This window comes from Tetrao urogallus (genome assembly GCF_951394365.1).
Source record: "Tetrao urogallus genome assembly, chromosome: 6".
NCBI lineage: Eukaryota > Metazoa > Chordata > Aves > Galliformes > Phasianidae > Tetrao > Tetrao urogallus.
The window spans coordinates 29793275-29812116 of record NC_136819.1 but is presented as its reverse complement, the minus strand read 5'-3'; the positions used below and the strand labels follow the sequence as shown (position 1 = coordinate 29812116).

Here is an 18842-nt window from a genome sequence, read left to right as displayed (position 1 = left end):
GTAAAATCATTAGAAAGTAGAACACCATATAGTACATGGTAATCACAAAGTAAATTACATTTCTAGATAAAAGAAAGTAGGTTAGATTCTGAATGATCACCACTGATACAGGAGCACAAGTCCACTTAGACTGGCAATTTCACAAATGAGATTAAAATCTTGGCACTGATTTAAACATTTAGATTAACTCCAATATGCTATAATGCAGCCATTGTATATTTTATATTGTATTCATAAATCTGTCCTTGCTGAATATTAAATGGCTAATATTGTAACTTAGGAAGAATTTTTCCTTTCTGTCAGATGAGACCTCATCAACAGGAAAATCTATGGGAGTACTTTTGCCAAAATATCTCCTCCTCCAAAAAAATGCCTTTAAAAGAGAACCTTTAATATCTTCTTATTCTAACGTAATAGAGCATAACATGAGAAACTAACCACCAGCTCACAATATGTATGTATTAAATACAAGAGAAATAGTAGTTAAGGAGTAGACAAGCAAAATGTTGTAATGAGTTGTTATTATTATCTCATACGCAAATGAGCTGTACCACCCTCACCCCAGCCAGCCATTGCTGCAAGGCTTCACATTCTAGTCAGTTGGGCACACTTTAAATCCCTTCACTTCTAGTCACACCAAGCTTCCCAAAGTGGCTGCCATCTTTCCCCACTTCATTACTTTTCTGAATAAGAGGATATGCCTGTTTGCCACATAGTTTCAGCTCCGCAGGACCACTGCACAAACACAGCTGAACAGACTGGTCCCAACCCTGATCCAGCAGAGGAGCAGTTCAAGTCCTTACCTACAGCCAACGCAACATCCAGCAGATAGGCACTGGGTGCTTGTGTCATTCACTCATGCAGGGCTCACAGGCAGTAAACTGTACTGAGATCACTGAGACCAGGTTCAAGCTGACTTCATGCAAACAGTACATCGTGTGTAAGGAAAACAACAACAAACTATTCTATATATTTTACACCTACCTGCATATCTATCAGATAGATACACAAAATCATATGTACAGCTATTATGCACGTGTATAATTATTTATTACACTCTCATGAAATTTAATGAAGTGCAAGATTATATACTTTGAAATCAAACTGCAACAATATATGATAATAATTTTCTCTTAAGAATTGATTATGTCATGGAAAAGTTTTCAGTGAGAATTCATTCCCTCTGGAGTGTCTGAAATGAATGAAAATATTACTGGTGGAAGTCTAATGACATATTTAGAAAAGCTGTGTACTGAAGCAAATGGTCACTTTCTCCTCAACTTTCAATCTTCGTATCATCTGTAAAAAAGAAAGTGTCACATGAATTGCTGAAAGCACAATATTATTCATAAGAGGAAGAAGCAGTGAGTAAGATCTACTTAAAATTTCTTACAAAAAAAAAGCATACTTAACAATGTTATTAATTATGTTTTCCTTAAGATGTATATATGATGTATTACAGTAAACCTGTATCACAGACTATACTATTATAGAGACTGTGAAACCAAATTGTGATAAATCAGTTTTACACAAATACAATTTTTATTTGCTTACACATCATGAACCAGGTGCAGAAAGCCAGACAATCCAACCACCTACAGAATATTATTCATATACGGGTACAAATCTTTTAGAACTACTATTGGAACAGAGCTCTGTATCTATGTACCTTTCTTAAAAACAAACCTGACATGTTTCATAATTTCATCTGAAAATGAATTTGCTTTAAATTGGACTCCATTGGGATCTCCATTTCTCAATACAATTAGCACATGTAATCCTGACTAAACTAATAATAAAAGGTTTATCTGTGGAATACACTAGGCAACTGCACCGACTTGATAAGCATACAACTTCTCTGTTATGGCCATGAATAACTGCATAAGATGGAACCGTGTTGCCCTTGTCGAAAACAAATAACGTAATTCTGTGGAAAGGCAGAATTCATGGTGGGTTTTTTTGTTTTTTTTTTTTTTTTTCTTTAAATCTGTACATTTCCTTATGAGCAGTACACTGAGAAAAAATATTAAGAATGGGCTGCTATTTAAATGTTAGTTTTGGATATATATTTTAGGGTTAGACTAAATATTAACTGAATATAATAAACCTGAACAAAATTTAAACTTAAACTTACAGATAACTGCGAGATATTTACCAGTAATGTAATAACAATTACAAAGCTATGGAGTGTGTTTTATTTTGCACGCACTTTTGTTCCTCCAAAGACTACTCCTGTTCACACCATTTTTAAAAATCAGACTCAGACACAATCACTCAATGTCTGATGAGTTAACAACATCTATAAGGAATTTTCCTTGGTTGCATTTTTAAGTTTTCATTGAAAATGAAAAGATTCAGAGAGAATTCTGAAATTGTGAACAGGTACGAAAAATGGCCATTTAGTAAGGATATTTACTAACCACACAGAGTGAAATCTAGATGGTTGAAGGTTATGCAGCCACTACAAAAATTGATAATTAAAACACCTTATTGCATTGCTCTGACACAGCGTATGATTATGATTCAAGTATTTTTAAAGTCACTTTAAAGACTCTTACACTTTCACAACAAGATATTCATGCAGAAAACTACTAATAGCACATGCTTTGCTGAAATCTCCTTTCCCTCTTGTGCAATAAAATTATCTCATATTGACTGTGTCTATAACAACAGCATAAGCAGTTACCTACTCATTTCACTATACACTGGCTACAGCGCAGGACATTTTGCTTGAATTAACATACATAACATCTTAAAACATCTTAAGAACAAAAGATAGTGGACGGCTCTGATTTGTCTCTGACTGTACTACCTTTATTCAGACTAAGTCAAAAAGAACTTCAATTCATGTTAAAGCAGCAGGTTAAGCACGAGTTTTTCTCACTGTTGACTGCTTGAGAAACAAGATTGTATCTAGTCACTTCACTCCTGCATCAGATGAAGCTGCCCCTGGCACAGGCACTTCTCTTTGATTCTCATGACCACCACCTGTCTGCCCTCTAGGGCAGGCCAGCTTTTTCTCTGTCTCCACTCTTCAGATGCTTGCATCTGCATTAAGAGTGAGGTTAATAATGCAATGTTAGCTGAAAACTAACCGATCCCAAAGAATTGCTTTCTGTATTTTCTTTCTGTTGAAGCTACAGCCTAAATATCATTACAGACAAATATTGGGTAATTATAGCAGATGGGTCTGGAAACTAAGTAAGCCTGGCAGCATAAAATCAGCAATAACAAGTTTTCTTATTTCCTGGTAGGTGGAATCACTTTTTGTAAAGATACTATCATTCCCCTCACTGTAGAAACTGTTGTGATAATAATTAGTAATAACACAGTTAAGAAGTATCAAGATGCTCTTCTAAACTTCCACTGAAAGGGAAGGGGAAAAAAAAACTTTCCACAAATTCTGAAGATACCAGTACAACAAAGATCTATTCTGACAATTTATTAATTTGAAATACAATTAAACCGTAGATCAAAAGCAACTTCATACGGTCACAGTTTTATGAAAGAAATGGAAGATATGCTAGATGTACTCACTTTCAATCTGGCTTATTTAAACAGTTTGTTTTCCGGAAAGAAAAGTGATGTTATACAACAAAGGATAGAGATGTATCCAAAATCTTCTTCACCAGATAGGGCGAACTTAATCTTTGCTAGAAAAACTCTATTCTTTCTTTGCTGAATTAAAAGTAGTTTTAAAATTATGTATTATTTACTCTTTCTGATATTTTCTATACATAAATTTGAAATAAATTTGTTATTTTTAATATAACTAAGTCAAGGATTTTTCTATATTGCAGTGTTTACCTTATGAAAAACTGGGAGAATAATTTCTCTCCACAGAACAGTGAACATGATTTTCTACTACCAGGAAGATAAAAAGTGTAAGCATACCATTTTCCAGCTGAGAGAACTGATCACCATCATTACTGTATTTCAGTTCTAATCTCACAGCCAGTTACTGTGAGGGGAAGAATCTTGATAAACATTCTGTTATTTAGCATTTGTTATTTTTGGCCCTACCATAATAGCCAGTGCATATTGGTGCATACCTTTGGTGAGAACCTGCTTGTTTCTTTCATCACAATCAAAAGCCTATTCTAAAAGATTGTTAAGGGTCTCACCTCCTTTGGTTTGCAGTGGTATGCTGAGAATGTCAGGCTCTGTGGATGGCTCATTGTTCATGCTGATGCAGTATAATGGTTCACCCAAGAAAGAAGGTTTCTTCAGCCTTTCAGTGTTGAGTGCTCTTGACATAAAGTAACCTTCAGTAATACTCTTATCTCTCATCTTCTGTAAACCTTCTAGGTCATCAGGTTCCTCTGTTTGGGCCAGTGAATCCTTTGATAAGTGACTATCAGCCAATGCTTTGCCGATATAGTAGCTAGGGATTTCACTCTCAGCATTAACACATAAGCTTTTGTCTTCAAGTCCAGCCTTTTCCAGAGCTGTTAACATCCCTACAATATGGCCTTCAACTAACATTTTGGAAAGAGTAGATGTGGAGTGAAGAATGGAGTCTTGACTTGTGTAACAAGGGGGACTTAATCCACAAGAAAGAGATTCCTGAGACTCTGGCATGGAAACGTTGCTTATTGTTCTCTGAGGCTGCATACATTCTTCCAGAAGGGTTTTAAGCTGCTCTTCAGAGAGGCCCGTTTTCTCCTCGATCTGAAAAAAAAAAAAAAAGAAAAAAGAAAAAAAACAAAACAAAACTTTCTTCTGTTAAAATGCAATTAATGAAAAGCAGTACCATAAAACAGTTTGAGATACAAAAGCACTGGCAGAAGTCTTAAGTTTATACCAATGTTTTTTAATTCAAACTGAATTTAAATATACATTTACATAACTGCTTAGTTTATGTAATATCTCCTCTAGGTTCTAGATAGATTAGGTGTTGAAATTTAGGAAAGAAGCCTGATATCCAAAAGGCAGCAAGAGGCCCTTAATTTTGCCAAGAGTCTTCTGCAAAATATCACTGGTTTATTTTTCATATATTTTGGTTTGTTATACACACAGACACACACGTGCATCTGTGAAAGCAAAACAACACATTGCTAAAAGTCTAAAAAAAAGTCCTTGCTAAAAGACTATATGGGCAATACTGCACATTTCTTAAAGCTCAATATTGAAGATTATGACTGATATTACTGGTATGATGAAGAACAGGGAAGGGCATTTTGTTTACCAAGTTTTGCAATGAGAGGTTCTAGCCTTTGAAATTTTTAATGCACCCTGGTAATAGAGAAGAAAAATACTACCTGACAATTTCGAGCTGATAATGAAAAGTCAAAACATATTCTAGTTACACATATAATACATCTGCCCACAAAATGTGTGATATACAAAATACAATCATATATTTATATGAAAATATTATAAACACATAGATTGCTCCAAAAGTAATGCTATTTCCATGGAAAATACAACTAATCCAAAGAGCATAGTAACACTATTTATTAGAGCAAATACTCAGCTACAAAATAATGTCTTTCAACATAGTCGCCACTGTTAGCTGATCTGTGCATTTGTGCAAATGTCAATGGGTGCAATTTTTTCTGCATGGAGGAATTCAATTCCACGTATTTGCTTTATACACACTTCCTGTCAGACACCATTTTATCAGACTGCCCCGCGACTGCCATCTGTCACACAATAACAAAATGTAATGGAATACTGGGAGGAAGGTTCAACCTCTTCTGCCATACCACCATCTGCCTCTGACATCATGGGCCAATATAATGAAATAGGAGGCATTATTTTCAGAGCAGCCCCTGTAATTTGCAATATCAAATGGAAAAGATGCTCTCTACAACCAAAAGCTTGGTTTTACCCAAAGTCCAAGAGATAGGCTCAGCTGACAGTCTGATAATCTCCCTGTAGCTGTCCTCGTCCATGTCAAATAATAACTTTATTCATTTATGATCACTACACATAACTGGAATTGCTGTCATTTCAGAGGAAAGATCAGTATCAGATCTCTAGCTGAGTTTTCATCCTGAAGGTCTCTTATTCATGTACATTCATGATATGACTCTGATCACAACCAGATGAGATCACAGCCTGAGTAGCACAATGATGTGTGGATTATGTGTGAAAACTACTTGTTCATGAATGAGGGGAGATTTCTGTCTGGAAGAAAATACTATTTCTTTGTTAAAGAAAGCGTTATGAGAAAATGCATCAGGAAGACGTTTCATGTTACTTTCAATCATCATAACGTATTAAAACATACACACATTAGTGATATCTAAGAATGAGTACTATATATTGATTACTATACAGTTCAGGCACTGTTTTTTGCATTTACATACTTCATGTGTTTTATAGATTTGTTCAACCTTATTTTTCTATTAGTCTTTTCCTATATAAAGCAATTCCATTCACAACGTCATTTTGAGTTCACTTAGAGAACATAAGAGTACCGTATTAAAGAAACAGAGTTATGAAGGGCCTTTAAATAATAACAAAAAGCCTCAAAAGACCATTGTATGTAATTAGCTCTATATAAATGAACATAAAATCAGTAATCATACAGAGATTCAGTTAAACTTGATGTCAGTCAATATACTTTTGATAACTAAAATCAAACCACAACCTTTAGCAGTGACCACTTTATCAGAGAAACAAAAAAAACCTCTTCAAACTCTTCTATTAGGCTTTAAATTTTAATCCTAGTGAAGAAAATACTAATGAAAAATATATCAGAGAGGGAAAAATCAAAACATGTGAAAAATCAAAAAGTTAAATATGTAATTTTTAAAATATTTCACTGTCAACCTAATCTACTAGCATGTTGAATTTCTTAGATTTCTTGAGGGAGTATTTTAACTTGCAGACAATGTATGCTTACAAAACAGTTATTATTGGAATGGAATTTCTGTGAAAACAGATGCATTCATTCAGGTATAGAACCACAGTATAAAGCACTACTGAAGCACAGCTACATCTAGGGTATTATCACACAACAGAATATTATGCTATGTAAACATAACTATATTTATATCATAGAATATTCTCACATCTGGAAATCCACATGGATTTCCACGTGTTTTTGAGTGGTTCTATACTAACATATTTCAAAGTTCTTGGCCAAGACCATTTGGAGTTAATTTTATGTTAACGACCAGGAAATTCAATCACTGCAGAAATAAATTCTGCATCTGGTGAAAAAGAATAAGCATAGAATGAACACAATTAGAGAGATTGTCTTCTTCTACCTTTCTTTTATTTTTTTTTTTCCCCTACTACCCCCAGCTCAGTTTTCTGTAATCTTCTTTTCCTTGGATAAATTTCTTTTTCCTTTTTCCTTTCAGGAAAATCATTTGGCTTCTACCACCAATTAGTTCAGAGTTTACTTTGATTATTACCTAAAAGTTAGGTGGGGAGATTTAGTACCTAAGGCCAATGGAAAGGGAAATGACTTTAGCAGCCATAGAGTGAAAAATATTCATAATCATGTTGGAGTCTTCCTCCTGAGCAGCAGGCTTGCAGGCAAAGCAGTATAAAATACTATTTGTTTTTTGTTCTTTCTTTGTCTCTTCCTCACTTCAGTTCATTATAAAAGACATGTTTGCAAGAATGCATGTTTAAGGAATATATTTAAATTTATTTTTTGTGAGGTGTAATAAATATAATAAAAGCTCACTGTTTGCAATCTTCTCCTGCCGAAATTATTTTAGGGTTAAGGAAAAGCATGCAGCTGGAGAGAAAATAGTTCTTAAATAGCCACGAGTAATTTACACACAAACCAACAGTAAGAAATTTATATTGAAATGATAGCAGAAAGGCTGCTGTTGAAATCAGAAAAGTTCAAAGAAGTAAGTATGTCCCTAAGGAGAGACATCTCAGTCTAAAAAAAAGCCTGTGCCTCTGCAACTAAATGAGCATCTTAATACATGTGTTCTCATAATACTGCAACTGCATTAGGAGGCTGCAAAGTATGCATTTGTACACATAGTAAGTAATCCCTTCATAGCTCACTTCATTAGTTTAGATTCACAAGACTTTGGATCAGTAAAGCAGACTTTGGGAGACAGTAGATTCCACTTCTCCCAAGCCTTCAGTGCCCTTACTGTAAATAATTTACAACACCTATATAGAAAAAATACTTAAAGATATTCCTTTAAAAATAGAAGGACATAAAATTAATGTAATTCAAAATGCAGAAACAAGGGAACATGAGCTATTAGGCCTGGTTCCCATTAGAAATTGGAAAACCTCTTAATTGTTCTGGCTAATTTTTAATAGGACACTGAGTCCTATTCATTTCCTAGGCTTTTTATTGTTAATGATCCAAAAAACCAGTTCCTAGTCAGGAGTTGAAGAGCCTGCTAATGACCTTTACTGTTTATGTGAGGCTATTTTTTTCACACATTTGCGGCACCTCTCTAACTGAAGATTTCTTGTTCCTCACTGAATTCCTTGGTGACATGGGTCTGTGGAGAAAGCCTTACTGCATGTGGTAGGAATGCAAACTTGTAGGCAGCTGTGGACAGACCTGCTGTGACTATGGATTGCAAGTTCAAAGATTTAGGATTGTTTTCCATATTTGCACAGTAAGAGACAGACTAACACTAAAAAGCCTCATCAGATTTTACCATGAGGAGAAAAACAAACTTCAGGATATATAACCATAAAATGACACACAGTACATGAAGCAGCACTAAAAAGGCAGGACTATTTAAGGACTTAGGTAGCTGGCAGGTGTTTATTTTTTGTTGCTTTATGTGAAAGTATCTTAAACAACAGTTCTCCCGACACTTGCTTGAAACAATTCACTTTGATGCTCTAATTTGTTGATATGTTTATGGAAACATGAGACTGCAGCAATCACTTTTGAAGCAACTGCTCTTTTCCTGACCAGAAGACTCCACGCTCTTTTCCTCTATCTGCTATTTTTCCTTCTGTTTTGTTACATGTCTCTTATTTTTTCCTATGTTCTACTTTTTAATGGCAGAAGAAAAAGTTTATGTAACTGCGGCTAACAGAAGTCAGTAAGCAGATGGGACTGAAGTACTGAGGAAAGAAAAGAGGGAAAGGAACACCAGAAGAAAAAAAAAAAAAAAGGAAAAAAGGTATAGAAGAGATTAGTGGGCACCTGTTAACATCCTTGACTAAAAAGTGAATTCAACTTGTAACATCATGAGACACTATAACCACAACATAATAACCATTATCAGGTGCTTGGATATAAATAAATACTCCATGCAAAACAAACAAACAAACAAAGCCTTAAAACACCATCAAAGATTTAGAAGAGAATATGAATTTCATTAATAAATGGGAAATGGACAAAAAAATAAAAGACTTTTCCCCCTTTCTCTAATAGAGAAATCATAATAGATATTAAAAGTGGACATGAATTTATACAACTTTCTTTAGACTGTCAGCAGACACAGCAGACAACAAGGAAAGTGAGTGAAACTGAGGAGAGACATACTAATTGCAGCAGTTAATTTCTTTTCTTTTTTTAACATATAGCCCATAGGGCATAAATGTGCAGACAATTTTGACAAGTCCTTGCAGGCAAAAACAATTTAAACGTGCATATTTTAGTCATTACAAAGAGGTATAATAGGTTTTTCTATTTTACATTTCTTAATAATATCCAGTTAATCGCTTGTGGCTAAAATGTGCAAATAGTGAAAAACTGCTTCAGCATCTATGCCACACCCTGAAGACTTTAGAAATAGAAAGCAACTGGCTGCCAGGGGTAAATTTGAAGTAACTTTCACTATAATTTTCTTTTCATGTGATAACATGTACACTAACTGATATTACTCACAGCTATGGAGTTTTCATGGTGTTATGCTAGGATACAAAGGGGTCAAAATCTCTTCACTAACTGTGAATTTCTGCTTGGTAACATCTGAAAATGATTTCACAATTTTGAAAATTCCAGAATGCTTTATTTTGAATTATTAGAGCAGCTATGATATACTTACTGCCCTTCATTTTCTGTAGCTTTCAAGCTTAGTTTCATTACACTGTAGCTTTTGATCTACAGACTGCATAACGCTTTCCAACTGCATGCATACTAGCAGTATGCACACACACATGGCTGCTCACATATGGGCACCAAAATCTGAATTGTACATCCTCACCAAAGTTTTAAGGAGGTAACTTCAGAAAATAAAATCTGAAATGTCACACAGGTCTAAAGTTCCTAAGATTCCTTTTAGGTATCTATTTATTAATTAAAAATAAATAGTTTAAGTTTTAAGAGATTACACCTACATTTTTCACAATTGCATGCATGCATTTGAAGAAGACTGTTATTCTGAAGCTCCACTTTCATAAAGTGTTTAGACTCTAAACATTATTGAGGAGAATAGATTCAAACCTACACCGTTAAAACATCAAATATGACTCCATTAGTATATTGGCTTTTTCTTTCATTTTAGGAGTTATTATAACATAAGACCAATTTGAGTTATAAAAGAAAGCTCATTGAGTTTTTAACTATTGTTGCAGCAAAATAAAACATTTTAGTACTAATTAACTTAGAAACTGTAGATATTACACAACAAAGCAAGTCATTCATAAATAACAAAGGAACTTCTGAATATATTTGATATGATAGCTAAAGACAAAAGTAACTAAAGAGTAACAAACATTATTTTAAGCTGTATTTTAATGAAATTAGATATATTTTTCCTATTTCACTAATCTTTTCCTAAAATACCTGAGTGTGAAACTATGATTAAATCCAGTAAAGTGTCATCCTCCTAAAACGTGAACTGGAATACACTAAAAATAAAAATAAAAGATAGTAAAACAAAAACATTTTGGCTGTCCAAGTTATAAAAGAGTCCAGTTAGTGGTTGGGAAGAATTACTATCTAAGCAACTAAGTCTGCTGAGTAAAATGAAAGAGGCAAAGATGTATTGATTTCAAGTAAAAGGCACACATCACTGGAAAATCAACAAACCCTAGTCACTAAACAATAATAATCAGCCATTCTTTACCAAACATAGGTAAACATAACTAAAGTAACTAAAAAGTTAAAGAATGAAGACTTCTGAGTAAGTGATATTGTAAAAAGTATTGGTTTAAAACAGTGATAAAAGTCTGTGATGTAAATTAAAAATTAATCTACTTCAAGACTGTGAACAGGTGTTTTGCAAGAAGTGAGTTCTTCTAACTTCAGATTAGTTCAATGCTTAGCTCATATAGTTTACTGCATTTAAAAATAATAAAAAAAGCTGAGCATTGTGCTGCATATGAGTCACTGCACTGTATTTTCTCTCATTTCTAAAATCTTCCCCAACCAATGGATAATTCCCTGTTTTTACAGCACATGACTCCACCTACTTTCAAGTATTCTTAGATTAGAAATCAAATTTAATTTGAGCACACTGACTACATTTGTAAAAACATGTATAAAGTCCTGAACTGGCATGTACTACCAACTGGACTGACTTTCATTTTATAGCCTCAAGTAAAGAAAAAGAACCTCAGAAACAGTTTCCTAAACATCTTGTTTTGTGTTTTTAATTGTTTGTTATTAAGCATTTAACACATTTCATTCCATAGAACTATCTTCCCTACATGTTATTAAATTGCGGCTTTAATTTGCAGCAAATCCAGTAGAGCAGACAAATATGTCTTGATGTGGTTGCAGCTGTTTTCTGTTAAAATATATATAGTTTTTCCTTTTTCGCTCATGTTGGCTCTGTTTATTTTTGCCCAATAGATGGACACAATGCAGCATAATGGTACCATGGTGTCTTACAATATCTATTTAAAAATTCTGCAACTTGGGATTTTAAGAATACTTACTGGTCTATATTTTATTGGAGAAAAATATAAATAGGAAAAAAAACAATAATATGGAGATCTGTTCCTTCATAACATACAATATTTCATTGCAACGTAATAAAAGTACCAATAAAAGTAATAAAATCCCTCGAACCAATGAAGAAAACAAGGAAGCCACAAACATCTAAATAACTTAAGTAATTAAGTGCAGTTTAGTCACACTAAACACAGAAGGGCTGGCCCAAAGAGCAGTAAGCCATGAAGACTCAGCCAAAACAATCATACACTAAAGCTTAAAAACAAACATAAAAATGCATTATGTATTCTAGGAGTTCATATGTCATTATATTCTCCAGAGAAACTCTAAAGTGAATCTTATTGTAATTGGCCCTGTGTATCACAGCACCTCAAAATACTGACCTCTTCTATATAGCATGCAAAGATATACTGTGAACCTGAACCGTGATCTGTATTTTGGAGATGGAATTATTCTCTTATTCTCACCCACTAGTAGAAGTATACATGAAGAAAGCTCTGCTGTATATGGAATAACAAGACACAGCAGTGTTTGTTAATAAAGTAAGACAGGAACCTACCCAGCTAAGTTAAGGAAAAAGAAAAACAACAGTTTTTTTCACAAATGTGATTTTCTTACCATATTTTTTACTCTGGCATAGCTTTCCTTGCCTTGTTGTACTTCATCCCACAAGGTAAGCACAAAAGTGCATACAGTATTGCAAATATGGGATCCTAATTCACTATTTAGTCCCCTCCCTTTTGGCAATAGAGTTCCCACTGACTGCTCACAAAACATTTCTGACCCCTTCACTTAGCAACGTGAACACCTGTGGGACATTGTTTCTGAGGAACATCCTACCAGAAGCCTGCCAAATTGTCACTGCTTTTTAGAGAAAAGTCATTGCATGAATATAGATGAATGTATAAGACTAGGGATAATTTCGCCACATCTCAGTCTCTGTTTCTGAGAGGTAAAAGAAGAATCAATACAGAATTTGGTTTACTTTTTATGTCTGGTGGGGTTTGTCGCCACAGAGCACGTGCAAAGTTTCTATAGGAAATGTTGGGTTACAGCTATGTTTGTCAATTTGTGCATATATCTTACACAGTGCTGAAAAAACATTCTTAAAGAAAGAGCATAACGAATAATCTTTTCCTTTCCTAAAGAATGGAAGAGTATTTTAAAATGAGATCCCTGCATCTGGCTCTTCTATTTCCATTCAAGAGGGAAAGCCAAAAGACTTTCACGAAGAATGTGATTAACAATATTGCCCCAGTGAAAAGATTGCATTTGGTGCTTCAAGCCTGTGTGCACCTGTTCTTGACTGGGGATAATCTTTCCAGTAGGTACAAGACTATGAGCTTAACCTTGAAATATTTCAATACACAATGTCAGAAAATTTACGTTTACATCGTAACAATAAAAAAGCTAAAACCAACATAAAGCAAGTATTGACCTATTAATATTCCCGATGTTTGACAGCTACTAAAAAAAAATCTGAAATGCAAAAAAATTGTATTATTCATTTTTTGTCTAACTACAAAGATCACACTTCTGTAGGTCTGGTTGAAGTAAACCCTAGTTTTAACTGTTACTAAAACCACAGCAGGATCTCCTCCAGCTTCTACAACAGATGTACTAAATGTGTAACTGTACCAATGACCACATTCCTGCTGGAGTGATGAATTTCCTGTGCTATTGTAACTGATCTGCCTGAATTTTATGACCTTGCCCAACTAGAAATAGCACAAATATTGTATGACTGGGTAGAAGAACCAGCCTCTTCCTTTTTTTTTCGAGGGAGAGCAGGAAAACTTCACTGTCAATTCTGCCACTAAATTCACAACAGTTTTAAATTCTCCAGGCCTTTGAAATAAAAACCACTTTAAGTATTTCGTATTGTTCTTTTTCTCAGTTACAGGTCCTGTCTCACGTCTCAGAACAAAGACATCTAGATAAGTACATGCATTTAGAAGGTTGCAATCTCTTATTATTACTTGCATTATCCTGGTTCCTATAATGAGAAGCATAGATCCATGTATCTGCAGAGACAGGAAGCCAGGCCTTTACAGAGCTATTAGGTCTGATTGGACTACAGAAGCTACGTGCCCAAAGATACATGATGTGACAACACAGTACGCATGTTTCCTTCCCTCCTCCCTTTTCCTTTCCTTCACCATTCCTGGTAAACTCCTGAGTGGTAAAAAAAAAAAAAAAAAAAAAAAAAAAAAAAAGAGATAGCTACACTATTGTAAAGGAAAGCAAGGACGGCATTCAACTTGCCACCACTATAGCAGGCAGGTCCCTGCACTTCTCATTGCTAAGTGACAGGTGCTCAGGAAACCAAACAGCATTCGTGAGCATGTTCTAAGCACAGACATACCAACTCTTCTGCACCAGCAAAAAAAAATTGTTCATGTAATAATCTAAAGGTTTTTATGGTAAAAAGAAAGGTATTTTGAAAACTATCTAGATGATGCAAGACTATTTCAGTGTTTGAATTTTTTAACCGTTTTCTGACAAATACGCACATGCAGAAAATAGATGTAATTCAAAAGAGTTGTGTAAACACTGTTTCTAAGAAATTATACTTCCAAGGAAATTAATACAACCCTAGAAACAGTAAACAAATTACCAAAAATTAAAATAGTACAGCTGTTTGTAGCTTCCAGGAAAGTCAATGTTTTTGCAATTTGAAACATGTAATTCCTCTAGGAATAGCTACAGCGCCTCTTAAATTATTCCATTTATAATCATTTTAAGTCAGAATAATTTTGCTGACTTCATTAATGTACGTCACTACACAAAAAGGGGAAAATGTCTAATATTTCTCTTGGTAAAAGACATGAAAATACGAGAAGATTCCTGTTTTTCAGAAAGAAAGTTGTGTCAATTTATCATGCATTTGGGATACAGGTGCTTCCATTAGAGCTGCAATCTGTCTTTTGCCCATGAAGTCAAAGTTCACATGTCACTCACAAGATCTAAAAGATTAATTTACAAAAAGCTTGTGTGATCACATTACAAGGTCAATGGCTTAAACACAAAGCCCTGTGCACCCCAATTGCTTGGAACTTTCTTCACTGCACACTGGAATTTTCTTTGTCCAATTGGTTTGGCAAAAAAACAAAACAAAACAAACAAAAAAAAAACAACAAAAAAAACCACCAACATAAGATAAAGTTCACAGCTGTGTTTCTGATGAATTAATGATGAAATTGTTGGTTTTAGAGGACACTACGCTACTCTCAGTTATGTGGAATCACAGCTACTGAAAAAGCAGGCAACGACACAATCAACTGTTTCGTGTGCATCTTCCAGGTACTTAAGCAGAAAGCTTATGAATAAGAGAATTTATTCATAAGACTATTCTGGATGTAGAGCTCCTGTTGAAACACACTGCAAAAAGAGCAGATCGTATGTTTTGAAACAGAAGAGCGGAATCTGAGGCTAAGTGATAAATACACAAGAGATCCTAACATTCTTAACCAGTAACATCCACTGCCTACTTTAGCATGTTTTTCTTTTAAGCATACTACTATTTTCAACTTTTTCAGGAGTTTCAGTCTAGATGTGCAAATAATTCCAGTTAAATGTACTAAGATTCTGATTCAAACACAATTCATATGACAAGCTTCAACAAGAATAACAGATACTCCTAGGAAAATTACACCTCTAATAGCAGTAGTTTCTAGCCTTATTATACTGTCAGAATAGCATCCTAGAAGTTCTGGACATCTGATTCTTTATACTAAGAAAAATATTTAAAATATTAAAATATTAAAAATAAACACAAATGCTTAACATCTTGTTGCTAGAGACGTGAAAATCTATAAAAATACTAAGTCTGGATACAGATGCAATCTGGAATGATGGTGCTCTGTATTACTACAGTCACTGCAGACTGATAAGGTCTGTACTACCCAGAAGGTACAATTTATGAGCTGCATACTATTAGTGCTAAAATAACTGAGTTTTAATTAGGAAAAACTCATCATGATTATGAGCCACACAATGATACTCTATTCTTTTTGGCGTCATCAGAAATCCATTCCTTAACGGAATTCTAAGAATGCATTCTTGTTGATCTCACTGGTTTGCATGGCAGGAGTCACAACCAACTTGTTCTTGTCTCATTGAGCCTCTTCACTTGTGTAACCCCATACAGTACTAAAAATCCTTTGAGACTGGAGTTCTTCTAATGCACCAGATACACTGTATGTTTTCCTTCACTGTTGGAAATACACTCCTTAAATAAGTCATTTATTACTGGTTTTGTGTGAGGCAAGGCCACATTGCCTAGTGGGAGCAACATGCTTTAAGTCCTCATACTAAAAAAATACAATTAAAATGGAGTTGGGGAGGAATAACAAGCAAAGGAACATAACATAGGAATTTTTGTATTTTATATTCAATTCACTCTTGAGAAAGGTAGTTGAGACACTTCAGACTACCCGCTTAGAGCTGGATGTTCTAAGCACTCAATTACAATATCTTGCACTCTCTCAGGCTTTACCTCTTTGGCTCCCCCAAAAATTGACATTCATCACGTAACAGAGCCCAATTTCAATGATAGCTATGAACAGTACAGTACTGCACTACTACAGCCCATTGAGGATGGATGGCTTTTCTTAGAAGATGACAAATGTATTTTCAAACAGTAGACTTAAAAGAACTGCATTTGGTTCTCTTGTCGCTCGGCAGGAGTTTGAACCATAAGAGAAATGGAGAAATTAGGAGTCATCTTTCTTGCTTGGAATAAAAAACATTTTACTTGTGTCCAGCTTTACAAAATTTCTCTAGGTTTTTATCTGAAAAAGACAAATGCATCTGCCTGGAGCCCACAGGAAAAAAACAAACAAACAACAACAAAAAAAAAACCACAACAACTTAAATTTCAGAAAATCTGAGAGTCCAGACAGTTTTGTTTGTTGTTTGAGGTTTGCTTGAGTTGTTGGTTTTTTGGTTTTTTTTTTTTTATATATATTTTTCTTGTGGGGGATATTTTATTTTATTTTATTTTTTTCTTCTTTTTACTTCTATCAGCTAGCTGTAGGCTGTTCCCAGCTTAGTAAACTGGCTGCTCTGAATATTATTCTAAGCCACATAATCCTTCCCCTGAACTGCAGACAGTGAAAGCCCAGGAAGTAACATGCATTCATTCAAACTAACTTTAACTGACTTGCCCAAGATGGGAGAGAACCACCCTGATGTTCTTGGGCTTACTTGGTAGAATTTCAAATATCAGAATCTTGTCAAAAAGGAAAAAAAGTGGTTTAAGTGCTTCTCACTGCACAGATGTGGGTGGACTGAGGCTGCATGCGAGCAGGTATGTACGTATATACCCACCATGCACCCCACTGAAATAATTCTAATCCTTTACTGGTTTATTTACAGAGACAGGAATAAGCTGCACACACACACACACACACACACACACACACACACACACACAAAAAAAAAAAAAAAAAAGAACAGAATAATACAATATTACAAATAAATTAGTAGGTGGATGTGCATGATGCAAATTCCTATTCTGCAGAATTAGGTAGTTAATTAAATAATAATTTTTTAAAATCCCAAAATTTGGCTCTGGGACACGCAGAGAAAATCTGGATCACTGTATCTCCCAAGACCACAAAACAGACCCATATGTTAACGGAAAAGAACCATATGGAAAAAATCCATCTTTTAACTACATCCAGGAATAATAACAATGCTCAAAGAATCCTAATCATTTATATAACATGGAAGATTTATTTTTCTCATGACACAGGAAAAAAAATTCACGCAGAAAAGTTTAAAAGATTACTCTGGGAAATTAAAAAAAAAAAAAAAAAAAAGAGTGGTGGATATCAACTATGGCACTGATAAAACAAACATAATGAGAAGAACTGAAACAGCAACTTCTCAAATGAAGTCTCTCAACTTCAGATGAGCCCTTACTGAGAGTTCTACCAGAAGAGAATCTCCTGGCTTTTGGACTGTCCTTTGGGCCAAGTACTTTACTGCCTGAGCAAACACAGGCATATGGTCTCTGGGAGTTTACATCTGGTTATAGATATATTATATATAAAACCAAGCCTGCCTAAAGTTAGAAAAAATTAGTAAAATGTGCCAACAGCTGCTACAATACAAACACTTTAAGAATCAGTAAATTAATGATCCATTTCACTCTATCTCTTGTCCTAGCTCAAAAGCAAATTTTAAATAACAAGCAGCTATTCCGAAGCTCTTTACAACAGTAAGTTCTATCTACAGTTTCCATCATGCATGAAATAAAGACCAAAGATAGCGCACTGATAAGAGGATAAACTATATCACTCCATTTTTATTCCTGGCTTTTCTATTGAAATACTTCTGCTCAGCTATTTACAGAACTTCACTTTACCTATCTGAAAAATGTAGCTACATAAGGGAGTAAATGGCTGAGTTAAGAAGTTTGACAAAACAGCTCTGAGTTCTTTGAAACTAAATATTATATGATAGGAAGAAAGAATACTACAGCAACCTATGCAATATTGTATTCTGAGAACTAAGACTAACAAACTACTTTGCACAATGCTCTTTTTTAAAAAAAAATCATGAAAGTGCTCGCAAAACTGAGATTACTTAAAAAAAATAGTTTGAGAAAGGCAGGTACAAAGAAAAGTCAAACAATGAAGAGAAAACCACATTCCATATTTCTTTCAGAAGGAGGAACTAGAAATAGTTGATTAAATATCACACTATTTGAGTGTTAAAACAAAAAGTTTTATTGAGAACCGTATAATTGTAAGTTTGCTACAAAATAATGGAAAAGAAATTTGGATGAACTAAAAAAAAAGGTGACAGCATAAAAATGAAGGAATATTTAACTCAACCTCCTCCATTATTACTGCCTGCATAAATTATTTCATATAATTTAGGAGCATATACTATCATCTTCTCTACACTTACCTCACACAAAGAAAGATAACATAAGCAAATGGAGTACAGCCTATTCACCAGCACGCCTCTTCAAATCTCTGTGTATGCATTGTCACACTGTAATCACATCTAATTTATTAGTGCAGTTCAG

The 18842-nt window shown here is 34.4% G+C and overlaps 1 protein-coding gene across 1 annotated transcript in view; it reads right to left on the bottom strand.

Moving 5' to 3' along the window:
- Window positions 1-4095: 4095 nt before the first annotated feature.
- Window positions 4096-18842, bottom strand: part of FSIP1 (fibrous sheath interacting protein 1) — a gene marked incomplete at both ends in the record, with an annotated part of 71136 nt that continues 56389 nt past the window's right edge. Inside the window, one exon of the mRNA XM_079537111.1 lies at window positions 4096-4671. Coding sequence (XP_079393237.1) covers window positions 4096-4671 — 576 coding nt within the window. The remainder of the gene's footprint in view (window positions 4672-18842) is intronic.